Source organism: Osmerus mordax, chromosome 5 (genome assembly GCF_038355195.1).
Source record: "Osmerus mordax isolate fOsmMor3 chromosome 5, fOsmMor3.pri, whole genome shotgun sequence".
Lineage (NCBI taxonomy): Eukaryota > Metazoa > Chordata > Actinopteri > Osmeriformes > Osmeridae > Osmerus > Osmerus mordax.
The window spans coordinates 18,889,663-18,902,105 of NC_090054.1; the positions used below are offsets into that span (position 1 = coordinate 18,889,663).

A 12,443-nucleotide genomic window follows, 5' to 3' on the forward strand; every position below is an offset into this window, starting at 1 on the left:
TGGGCAATTAGAGTCTGGGCTGTTAGAGTCTGGGCTGTTAGAGTCTGGGCTGTTAGAGTCTGGGCCGAAAGAAGAGGCTGGAGGGGCCAGGATAGTAAAGTGGCATTCAGGGAGAGAGTGACAGAGGGAGAGAGAGGGAGGGAGAGGGGAGGGAGGAATGGGCTATTGACAAACTGCTTTCGCCCCTCCAAACTCAGATCTGTTCTGTAGAACTCATCACCATGCTGTGAAATCAAAGTGCCCAAGGGGGAGAGTGTGTGTGTGTGTGTGTGTGTCCATGCTTGGGACCACACAAGCTCTTACTATGTACTATACTGCCATCACAAACACACACACTGAGTAGAAACACAAACGAAAAGAAAAAAAGAAAGAAATTCTTTTTGGACAAAAAATCAAAGGTTTCCCCAAACAGGATTTTGAGAATTATTCCAGACTTCCTCTATAAAAGCAGTAAATCAATCGTGGGATTAATTCTAAAGTTTCCTCTGGTCAGGGTCTCCAGTAGACCCAGGGAGCCATATTTATCCCACTTAATGAAAGGCGTAAGAAGTGTTTTATTTCGCATGTGTGTGAAAACCCGGAGCGTTTATTACATCTCTGATGCAGTGGGATAGGAAGGACACAGGCAGTTGTTTATATGTGTGTGTGTGTGTGTGTGTGACAGAGAGAGAGTGTGTCTGAAAGAGTGTAGGCATGTTTATGAGTGTGTGTGTGTGTGTGTGTGTGCTGATGGTCTTGAACAAGGAGTTCCTGGAGTGGTTGTTTCTCGAGCCTTCTCCTCATGAAAGTGTTCCTCATGCAGCCTTACAGGAACCACCAATGACCCCTGGTGCTGGGAGATGGGTACAACAACTTCTGGTAAACCAAAGAGTTTAGAGTCGATCTCCAAGGCTGATGTAACCTACCATAGTCCTGCGTGTATGTCTGGAGGTACTGTGTGTGTGTGTGTGTGCATGTATCTGTATGTACTGCATGTCTGTCTCTGTGTGTATGTACGTACTGCGTGTGCATGTGCATCTGTGTGCGTGTGTGTGCGTGTGTGTGTGTGTGTGTGGGGGAAGATGATGCTGTGGTTGGTGGGGGCGCGGGTGTTGGTTTCCTCGATGCGGCTGCAAACGAACACAGTTGAGGTGAGCGAGAGGAGCAGCGAGGGCAGCGTGCTGAATCAATGCCTCGCTCTCTGCACCTCTCCTCGGATGGCAGCGGGAACAGAGACGGCCTGGGATAATATTTGGACAGGGATGGAGTTTCAGGGCCGGCCTCGCTCCTAGCACACAAAAGCACTTCTCTCCTCTCCTCAGTGAGAGCGGGGTCATTTGTAAGCAGAGCTGTAGATGCTCTCTCTCAACCCTCCTCAGCCCTTAATGAAAGTTAACGAGCCAAGCTAAAGATTCATAGAGGGCTTGAGGTTTGGCATGAAGGCTAAACTAGATTTGGCCAGACGCTAGGCTGGATGTGACATGGAGGCGAGGTTCCTTATGGAGTCTAGGTTTGGAATGGAGGCTAGGTTTGGATTGGAGGCTAGGTTTGTGACAAAGGATAAGTTAGCTTTGGTAAGGATAAGATAGCTTTTAGGCCAGGCTAGGTTTGTTAGAAAGGCCATGCTAGGCTAGGTTTGGTAGAAAGGCCATGCTAGGCTAGGTTTGGTAGAAAGGCCATGCTAGGCTAGGTTTGGTAGAAAGGCCATGCTAGGCTAGGTTTGGTAGAAAGGCCATGCTAGGCTAGGTTTGGTAGAAAGGCCATGCTAGGCTAGGTTTGGTAGAACGGCCATGCTAGGCTGGGTTTGGTAGAAAGGCCATGCTAGGCTAGGTTTGGTAGAAAGGCCATGCTAGGCTGGGTTTGGTAGAAAGGCCATGCTAGGCTAGGTTTGGTAGAAAGGCCATGCTAGGCTAGGTTTGGTAGAAAGGCTGGGATTGGATGTTGCAGCTGGTCTGTTGTACCGTACAGCTACAATGGAACAGACTGTCATGGTCTGGTAGTCGGCAATGCCAGTCAAGACGTTTCTCATGTTTCAAGGCAGATGTCCCAGAGTATTTTGGTCTTCCTGACACTGTTCAGGACAAACTTCTCCTTTTCACACTGTACATCACACATGCTCCACACACACACTCCCTCACACACACACTCCCTCTCGCACACGCTCTACCTCACAAACTCCTAAGAGAAAAACGAAGATGGAAATACACATGTTGACTTACTCTAGTGTACCTCATTCTTTAGCATATCTCTAGTCTGTTTCATCTGTCGACTAGACTCAACAAACTGTCAGTCTATATTCAATCTGCTTCATGCTGCTGTCATGTGTGTATGTTGGCATGTATATGCAGACAAGGTTTACAGCATGACATTTGCTTTTATTCCTCTTTAATTTGAGTTTTATTAGTTTTCAATGTTGTTGTTTTTTCACTCTTAACCCATTAGTTGACCGAGTGAGGGACTGTGTGTGTGTGGGAGGGGGGGTGTTTATGTTTAAGAATGGTCCTCATCTGTCGTAGGGGCTGCGGTCTGATGTCATGTGTTTAGTTTTGTGTTTATCATTTATCTTCTTGTCACTCACTCCTGCCAAGACTCTCATGGAAAAGACATTTGGCCACATTCAGTCCAACTTGAAACTTAGCAGATTCACCATCATATGCTGACTCGTGTGTGTGTGTGTGTGTGTGTGTGTGTGTGTGTGTGTGTGTGTGTGTGTGTGTGTGTGTGTGTGTGTGTGTGTGTGTGTGTGTGCGTGTGTGTGTGTGTGTGTGTGCGTGTGTGTGTATTTTAAGAGTGTGTGTTTGTGTCCTGGATGATGTACCATTGCCTTTTCCACAGATGGTGTTTTGTATCAGATAGGTGGGGTTTGGTGACAGGTGCATGAGTTGTGATTGGATGGCATCTGTGGAATTTATTAACATGATTGTTTTGAGTGTGTGTGTGTGTTGGGGCGAGGGGGTAGGGGGTTGGATGGTTAGTTAGTACGGTCTCTATGCCTGGAGGGGCCAGCTCGTAATATGTATAGATTAGCATATTTGATCAATGTAATCAAGTCGGGAAGTTTATATAAACAATTTACTGCCTCTCTTGAGACTCATCCCTGCCTCTCTGCTTTTGTTTTGTTTGTTTTCTTCAAGATCGTAGACAACAATTGTCACGTTTCGGTTCTTGACTGTTTGTCTCAGGTCAGACTGTGTGTGTATTTACTCAGGCTTGTGATATATTTGTGTATATATGTTTGTATAGATAAAGAGAATGTGTGTGTGTGTGTGTGTGTGTGTGTGTGTGTGTGTGTCTAGTATCCATCGGGAGACGGGTTCAGGACCCACTGGCTGAGCTGGTGAAGATCGACCCCAAACACATAGGCATCGGAACCTACCAGGTAGGACTGGACAAGCGCGTGTTTGTGTGTGGGTGTGCTTGGGGGGGATGCTGCCTGTAGCAACAACCTCTCCTCCCAGAGCTCTGAGGAGCATCTGCTTTCAGTTAGACTTGTGAGAATAGCTGAGTAGACAGCAGAATAGAGGACACTACTGTGTGTGTGTGTACGAGCTGTGCTTGAGAGTGTGTGGGTGTGTCTCTATATATATATATATATATATATGTGTGCACAAGCTGCATTTGAGATCATGTGTGTGTATGTATGCCCCTGTGCTCATGCTTTCATCCATACATACCATGTCTCCATCCCCTAGGAATTTTCTAAGGCGATCTACAAAACACACACACACACACATCCGTTATTTGGAATAAAGGGTGCGGACAGATTGCTGGATTGTTTTGTATCGCCCAGGAACTCCCAATCACAACAGGTGGCTGTGGAGGAGCCGCCAGCCTGTATGCCACACACTAATCTGCATGTATTTATACATGATGAGCCCTACAGAGTAGAGCCTCCTGTTGTTGAGAGAGAGAGAGCACACACAGTGATTTGTAGTGTAATTGTAGTCGCAGTTATGTGCAAGTGGGTGTGAAGACGTGTGTGTCTCGGCCAGTGAGCTGTGTAGAGGCTGGGCTGTTCATCTGTCAGCGCACACACACACACACACAGAGAGAGAGAATGAGAGAGAGATAGTGAGAAAGAGAGAGCTAGAGAGAGAGTAAGGCGCTTGCTGTGAGAGAACCAGCCACTTTCGTGGTGTGATGCTAGCAGGCCTAATCGAGCCGCCGCCGAACAGAGAGATGGATGAGCCCTTACAGGAGTCTGGAGGGGAGAACAGGCCCTGCATACACCTGGCTCCATGTCCCTCTCCCCTGCCCGCTGCCTCGCCCTCTCTCTGCCCCCCTCCCCGCTGCCTTGCCCTCTCTCTCTGCCCCCCTCCCCGCTGCCTCGCCCTCTCTCTGCCCCTCTCGCCTCCCTGATGCCTCCCCGTGACGGAGGGAGGTGGGGGGAGAGAGGGGACGGCAGGGAGGACAGGAGAGATCCAGCATGAGAAAGACGAGAGGTTTTTGAGGAGCGGTTAGGAGTTAGAGAGGAGATGGGATGGGAGAGGATTCATGTGAATACCGCCCCCCTCCCTCCTCTCCCGCTTCTTCACTCCCCCTGTTGTCCCCCTGACCCCCACCCCCCCCCCACCCCCAGGCTGCCCCCCACCCCCAGACACCCACGCTGTGCAGGTCACGGTGACGTCCCCCCTCGCGTCTGTCAGCGCCGGCCCGTTTATTTACCCTGTCACATGATCTGAGAGGGGGAGCGCAATCTGAGACGGGCCGCTGGGCCGAGACGTGATGAGTGACGTGGGCCCGTTTGGACTGCTGCAGAGAGAGAACACATTACATTTACATTTACATTTATTCATTTAGCAGACGCTTTTATCCAAAGCGACTTCCAAGAGAGAGCTTTACAAAGTGCATAGGTATAACAACAAGATAGCCACAAAACATTGCGAGTAGCCAAAACATGAAGCACACATTGTGAACAACCAAAGTAAGTGCCAAAGGGAAGAACCATAAGAGCATGTAGTTAAACAAGTTACAATTAAACAACATGAACCGCTATATGTGCAAGTGTACCTGTGGAAAAAACAAGCAACAATAATAAAAACAATATATCACAGCGAGTACAAAAAAATTAAAACAGTTACCACTAACTGTCAGGGAGTCAGGTGGCTGAGCGGTGAGGGAAGGGGGCTAGTAATCCGAAGGTTGCCAGTTCGATTCCCGGTCATGCCAACTGACGTTTTGTCCTTGGGCAAGGCACTTCACCCTACTTGCCTCGGGGGAATGTCCCTGTACTTACTGTAAGTCGCTCTGGATAAGAGCGTCTGCTAAATGACTAAATGTAAATGTAACCACAAGAGCAACAAGTCTCTGAGCAAGAGTCATTGTGATCCTTGAGGAAACTAACATCGGGTCAAGCGAACCATTCCTAAGTACCGTTGTACTCCTGGAACAAGTGCGTCTTGAGCCTTTTCTTGAAGGTGGGGAGACGGTCAGTGTCTCTGATGGAGGTGGGGAGTTGATTCCACCACTGGGGGGCCAGACAGGAGAAGAGCTTGTGTTGGGACCGGGCGGTCTTGAGCGGTGGGACCACCAGGCAGTTGTCTGAAGAAGACCGTAGGTGACGGGTAGGGGTGTAAGGCTGCAGGAGAGACTTGATGTAGACGGGTGCAGTCCCGTTCACTGCTCGGAAGGTCAATACCAGGGTCTTGAATCTGATACGGGCCATGATAGGTAGCCAGTGGAGAGATGAGGAGCGGGGTAACATGAGAGCGTCTGGGTAGATTGTAGACCAGGCGGGCCGCTGCATTCTGAATCCTCTGAAGAGGGCGGGTTGCACATGCTGGGAGACCAGCGAGCAGCGAGTTGCAATAGTCCAACTTGGAGAGGACAAGTGCTTGGAGTAGCAGCTGGGTGGAGTGCTCAGACAGGTATCTCCTGATCTTCTGGATGTTGTAGAGGGTGAATCTACACGACCGGGAGACCGCAGCAATGTGGGCCGCACACACACACACTGGCTTGCACTCACATACTTACAGCCATGGTTTTTCTACAGCCCAATGCCTTGCATTGCAAGACATGCTAACTCCACCCACAGCCTGAGCTAGCATGTAGCGCGCTAGCCTAGTTGTCCACACACACCACGGCTGGCTGTAACAGGAGTTAGCCACGTAGCCTGCTAGCACCCCTCTGCCTGGCCGTCTGACTGACAAGGCCATGGAAGGCCAGGAAATGAGAGGACGGGTGAGAAAGAGGAGGCCAATAAAAGCTGATTGGAGTTAACTGTAGTCCTGGGAGCCAGCTGGAAACCCTGTTTTGACTCCAAACACTCTGTGCTGCTCTGCGGCCGTGCAGAGCTGAGCTGGAGGAGCTTGTCGGAGAGGTCTTTTCCACAGTTTCAGTTTTTCCAAGGCCACTATTAGACGAGCAGGGTTGACAAGAGAAAGGCTGCACTGTACGCGGTCTTGTTTTCTCCTAGCTTTAAAAGGTTTCAGAATCCGGTGTGTTCCGTGGAAAAGGCCCTCGCATTCATGCTGGAACGAATAGCTTTTAATGGTCTTTCTCTACTCATCTCACTTTTACCTGTCAGTAAGGGGTTGGATGGTGTGGATTTTTCAACGTGTGTGTGTGTGTGTGTGTGTAGAAGGGTCCCCAGGGCAGTATTTTACCCCGGCTGTGTGCAAAAACACACTTGCACACTGCCGGATATTAAAGACCTGTCAATCCTCACCTCTCTCCCCCCTTTCCTCACCTCTCTCTCCCCTCGTCCTCCCTCCATCTCTGTTTCCTCTCCCTCCTCCTCTTCTCTATGCCCCCAGTCCCACCGACCGTTATCCAGGGAAAGTCATCTTTTTGAGGGTGAGAGTATTTCTGTCAGGACAGGTGAGAACAGCCTCCAGTCCTTCCTGCAGGCTGCGCTTGCAACTGTGATGTCACCACCGTCAACCCCGGCACCCCGAGTCCCGCCTTTACGAGGGGAGATTTCCGGGCGCTCTGATTGGCTGGCGGGCCTCGGGGCCGGGACCTGAGCGCTGGTGCCTGCAGGGCGGACAGGAAGACGGAGGGATGAGGGGAGGGGTGGAGGGTGACGGAGGGGGTGGGGGGGGGGGTGACAGTGATGGATGGCTCTTGCCTCGGAGGTGCGTCTACGCGTGGGAAAAAGCCGCTGCTTGGCTCTGTGGAGCCGTGTGACTCTGCAGCAGCGCGCAGCCAAGCTTCATCTGTAACCCAATTAGTCTCTGCTGTTTCCTCTTGTACAGCCAGCCTCAGTCTCCGAGAACCCACCTCGCGTTGGCAGGGCGTTTTTTTTTATGCCCCCGGTTACCTGAATCTCTCAATACGGAAACCAAGCATGGCTAGCTGATGGGAACTTGTCATGGCTTGCCAAATATAGGCAACGTGTTCAGATTGACACCTCTCTTTTTTTTTTCTTACCGTGCGCACTAGAGTTCTTACATGTGTTGACATTTCTGCTGCAACACGGTGTTCATATGATTCTGCCATTTCTGGTTCCTTCCTAGTAGATGGTGTTTGTTGGTGTTGGTGAGAGAAAGTGTGTGTGTGTGTGTATGTCCCAGGGGCGCTGTGTCTGCTCAGAGGAAGTGCAACAGGAGAGGGAGGAGGGAGGATATTTACCCTCCCAGAGGCTCCTCTGGCATCTGAATCAGCCATTAGCTGTTCATCAAACAATGCTCCAATAACACAAAACCATCTCTTGGCTGTCTCATCAACTGCGGCTCCTGATTTACGACCAGCCCTGAGACAAACACACAGAGCAATTTCCTCTGCAACACCTTTACCTGTAGGCTCGCAGGAGAGGAAAGTTCACACGGTTATCACGGGCTGTCAGTCAAACACCCAGCCCTTGGGCGTCCTGGCTTCATGTCCATGCTGCTACCAGCTCTCCTCCTCCCGCTCCAGGGCACCTGGGTAGCGCTAGCGCCAAACTGGCTCCAGCCCCTCTTCCTGTTGTCAAGGTTGTGAGTGGCTTGGAGGCCAATGCTTGTCAGTCAGGGGGCAAGGCAGCCGCCATTATGGCTCCACGTCACTCAGCATACCGATAGGCCCCCCCGTTCACGTGACGACTGTTGATGACCAACTGTGGATCTCTCTCTCTCCCATTTGTCTTGTCTTTTCCCCCCGTTTGTTGCTTTCTCACTCACTTTGTTTCCTTGTCTCTCTACCATCTCTCTCTGTGTCACTGTCTCTCTGCCATCTCTCTCTGTGTCACTGTCTCTCTGCCATCTCTCTGTGTGTCACTGTCTCTCTGCCATCTCTCTCTGTGTGACTGTCTCTCTGCCATCTCTCTCTGTGTCACTGTCTCTCTGCCATCTCTCTCTGTGTCACTATCTCTCTGCCATCTCTCTCTGTGTCACTGTCTCTCTGCCATCTCTCTCTGTGTGACTGTCTCTCTGCCATCTCTCTCTGTGTCACTATCTCTCTGCCATCTCTCTCTGTGTCACTATCTCTCTGCCATCTCTCTCTGTGTCACTGTCTCTCTGTGACTCTGATTGACATCTGGGAATGGCAGCATCTCAGAAAGGCCTGTTAATGTGTGAAGTGCTGACAGAACCACTTTGTCATGTGAAGGCTGGGGCCTGTCCCAGCCAGGCACCACGGTCCGTGGGGCCTGTCCCAGCCAGGCACCACGGTCCCACCTGAGCCCAATCCCGAGGGGGCGGGTCATGTGTAATACATGAAGACGTTTAAGGTTTTAGGGACATTAAGACATTAAGGTTTTGGGGATGTGTGTGCGTGTGTGTGTGTGTGTGTGTGTGTGTGTGTGTGTGTGTGTGTGTGTGTGTGTGTGTGACTCCCAGTGTGTGGTTGTGCATGTGTGCAAAGCATGTGCACAAGCAATGACTGGGTAGAACACACCACATGCAATATCACTCTGCTTATTCAATCATAGATAAGGCTGTTCCAACACGGCGGATTGATTGTAAGTGCTGGACAGGAGTGTGATGAGAGGATAAGGGGGGGAGGCAGTTTGAGGGAGGGAGGTGGAGGGGGGGGGGGGGGGTGCGAGTCTCTCCATGACACATCCAAGTGAGCGGAAAACACCAAGCACCTTTCTCTCTCTCTGGCTCTGTCTCTCTTGGTCTCTCTCTCTCTCCCTCTCTCTGGCTCTGTCTCTCTTGGTCTCTCTCTCTCTCCCTCTCTCTGGCTCTGTCTCTCTTGGTCTCTCTCTCTCCCTCTCTCTGTGCTGACAGACGAACGCCTGGCCCCTCCAAAGCTCACTGACCAAGACGCCCTCACACACACACACACACACACGCACGCGTACGTCTTCACTTCTGCTACCCACTCTCACATATCTGCCACTACAAATACACACCCATCCACCCACCCATTTCTGTGTGTGTGTACTTTATAGAGCAGAACCTCTGTTACTTTGCTCCCCTCAAACCCAGTTCTGGAACACAAACACACTAACCATGTGAGCTCATAACCACACGTAGTACTGGTGCACACACACATACACAGAGCAGTGTTCTGAGTCAGAGCTGCAGCTGTTTGGGTGGGTCTCTCCACCCATCCCTCTCTCCTCTCCTCCTCCCTTCCACTGCCTCTGGACTCCAAGCAGGAAAAGCTTGCGGTCGGACGGCAACGTTTTACGGTTCTCTCCTTCCCTCCCTCCGTCTCCTGGCCTTCACCGGACCCTTCACCGGCCCAGCGAGCGATAACCCTCCTCAGGGGCGTCGTCCGTCAGCCCGCGCGCCTGTAAAGAGCCCCTGGACCAGTGTTAAAGATAGATCCCGGCTCTTGTGATTGATGGAGCCCTAATGAAGAGGTGGCGTTGCTCCCTGTTTGAACCTGACAAGAGTGACAACCATGGTTCAAGGTGTCGTGCCCCCCCCCCCCCCCCCCCCCCCCCCCCCCCCCCCCCCCGACACCCCAGTGTAACCCAGACCTCCTGCCTGTGCATGTGTGTCCTTATAGTGTCAATGTCAATTTTGTCACTTAATTTCTGACACGTAGCTCGGTATAGAATAAAAACAATACAAGGACAGAGAGGACAGGTCATAAACAGAAATAAGTCTGAGCGTGTTCCCTCACAGGATCTGAAAGTTCACTTGGACACACACACCCACGGCCAGGCCCTAGTCCAGCCAGGCTGTCCTTGAATTCCGCTGTAGACGGCTGGTGTAAGAGCAGGCATGTGGTCAAATTAATACGGAGATTTGCATTGAATTTTCAAAAACGAACTTCCAGTCCGAATTCTGTGGAAGTTTATTCAAAAGCCAGTGACACGTCCAGACAATGGGACGTTGTGTGCTGTCTGAGTGTCTGTGTCACCTGCATAGCGGCCCCGGGGTGAGGTTACACAGGGAACGTGAGAAGCTGCTATCTTCTGCTCTGTTCTCGTGTGAAAAACCGTCACTTCTCCGGTTGTGACATTACAGGTGTTTCCCCTGTCTGTGCTGCTCACAGTGCTCTCCTCAAATCCAGAAACAAGGCTGTCATTAATCTCTCTTTCTCTCTCTTTCTCTCTTTCTTTCTCTCTCTTTCTCTTTCTTTCTCTCTTTCTCTCTCTCTCTCTCTCTCTCTCTCTCTCTCTCTCACTCACTCTCTCTGTCTCTCTGTGTCTTTACCCCCACACACAATGTAGTTTTACCTTCAATGAAAAAACATCTGTGGCATTTATGGTTTTCCCCAATTCTGTAGTTCACACTTGGTTCCAGTAGGGGCAGTGTGCCGCAAGAGTCGGCATGAACAGATGGAAGTCGTCACCTCGACTAAATCTTCGTCTGTCTCTCAGCGGGAGAGCTGATGTGGCGTGGCTTTTAAGGGGGCCATTCGAACATTTTCATCAGGATTGGCATGACAGGTCAAAGTCCGTTAAATGTTCAGAATGTTTTGGACGCCTTCACGGCAGAAGAAAAACACTGACTGGTGTTTTCCCGGGCAGCCAGAGAAGGAGTGTGATATAGAGTGTGTGTCATCTCTGCCACCACAGTCTTACATAAACATGGCTCCTTCACTCCAGTTGTCACACATGTTTCCTGGTCCCCCTCCTCACGCTGGTCTCACAGGCAGGGGGCTCGACAGTCATCCTTCAGTCCTCAGGCACCTGTCAATCATGCTGTCGGTCAAACCTGCAGGATCTCCTCCTCCTCCTTGTTGACTTACCCTTCTTTTTTCTGTACTCTCTCCCCTCCGCGCTCGCCTACTCTTTCTGTCATCTGCCCCAGAGCTTCCAGTCTTTCATTTCAGCTCTCTCTCATTTGCCCGCCTTTTCCCCTGTCTTCCTTTAATCTCTCACTTGCTTTTTCTTTCATCTCGCTTGTCTCCAGTCGACACCTGCCAGATTGCTCTGAAGCCTCCTCCAAAAGGCTCTCTCCTCCATCTTCTCTCCGTTCCTCTCCACGTTCTCCCCTCCCTCCGTCCTCCCCTTATGTCCCCTTCCCCTCCTCCATCTCTTCCCCTCTCCCCTCCCTCCCTCCCTCCCTCCCTCCCTCCCTCCCTCCCTCCCTCCCTCCCTCCCTCCTCCTCTCCCCCCTGCCCCCTCCCTCCCTCCTCCTCTCCCCCCTCTCCCCTCCCTCCCTCCTCCTCTCCCCCCTCTCCCCTCCCTCCCTCCCTCCTCCTCTCCCCTCTCCCCTCCCTCCTCCTTCCCCCTCTCCCCTCCCTCCCTCCTCCTCTCCCCTCCCTCCCCTCCCTCCTCCTTCCCCCTCTCCCCTCCCTCCCTCCCTCCCTCCCTCCTTCCTCTCCCCTCCCTCCCTCCTCCTCCCCCCTCTCCCCTCCCTCCCTCCTCTCGTCCCTCTCCCCTCCCCCCCTCCCTCCCTCCTCCTCTCCCCCTGCCCCTCCCTCCCTCCTCCTCTCTCCCCCTGCCCCTCTCTCCCCTCTTCTGTTTCACCCCCCTCTCTCTCTCTAGGCGGTGGGCCGTCTGCAACACTTGTTATTGCTGACACAGAGATGGGCCGTTTGCTAACATGTTGTTATCGGTTTACAAGGCTGTGTTTGTTCAGGGCTCGATCGAGTTACTGGACAAACCGGGCCCAGACGGCCAGCCGTTTCAGCCCCACGGCCCCAGAAATGAGGCCTTTCACCGACAGGGACATTTTTCAGACCACCTGATCCTGCGCTTTGTCACCCCTGCTCCGGGGCAGTGGAATCCCCCACTGAAGCACATGTACAAACACAATCTTCTTTTCTTTTTTTTCTTCGTATCAGCTCACTTTCTTCCTCACATTTCCCCCCCCCCCCCCCCTTCCTCCCCCCATTTTTGCCTCTCCTTCTCCACTGCCCTCCGCCTGCTCTTCTCATCTCACTCAGATACGCGTACCTCTCAACCCCTTGCGCTACTCTCACTTCCCTTCTCATCCCCTCTCTCTCTCTCTCTCTCTCTCTCTCTCTCTCTCTCTCTCTCTCTCTCTCTCTCTCTCTCTGCATCTCCATCCATCCCTTCGTCTCCCCCTCCCTAACTCTCGTCGTTTATCTCTTCCTCCGTGTCTTCCCTCCCTCTCTGCTTGTGTCTTTGAGTCAGAGTGCTGACAGGTGACTGTGTGACTGGGGGTCACAGCGCA

The 12,443-nt window shown here is 51.8% G+C and overlaps 1 protein-coding gene across 1 annotated transcript in view; it reads left to right on the plus strand.

Annotated features, from left to right (window-relative positions):
• Positions 1-4,603, plus strand: part of srbd1 (S1 RNA binding domain 1) — a 29,594-nt gene extending 24,991 nt beyond the window's left edge. Inside the window, exons 16-17 of the mRNA XM_067235725.1 lie at positions 3,276-3,358; positions 4,559-4,603. Coding sequence (XP_067091826.1) covers positions 3,276-3,358; positions 4,559-4,603 — 128 coding nt within the window. The remainder of the gene's footprint in view (positions 1-3,275; positions 3,359-4,558) is intronic.
• Positions 4,604-12,443: the final 7,840 nt, after the last annotated feature.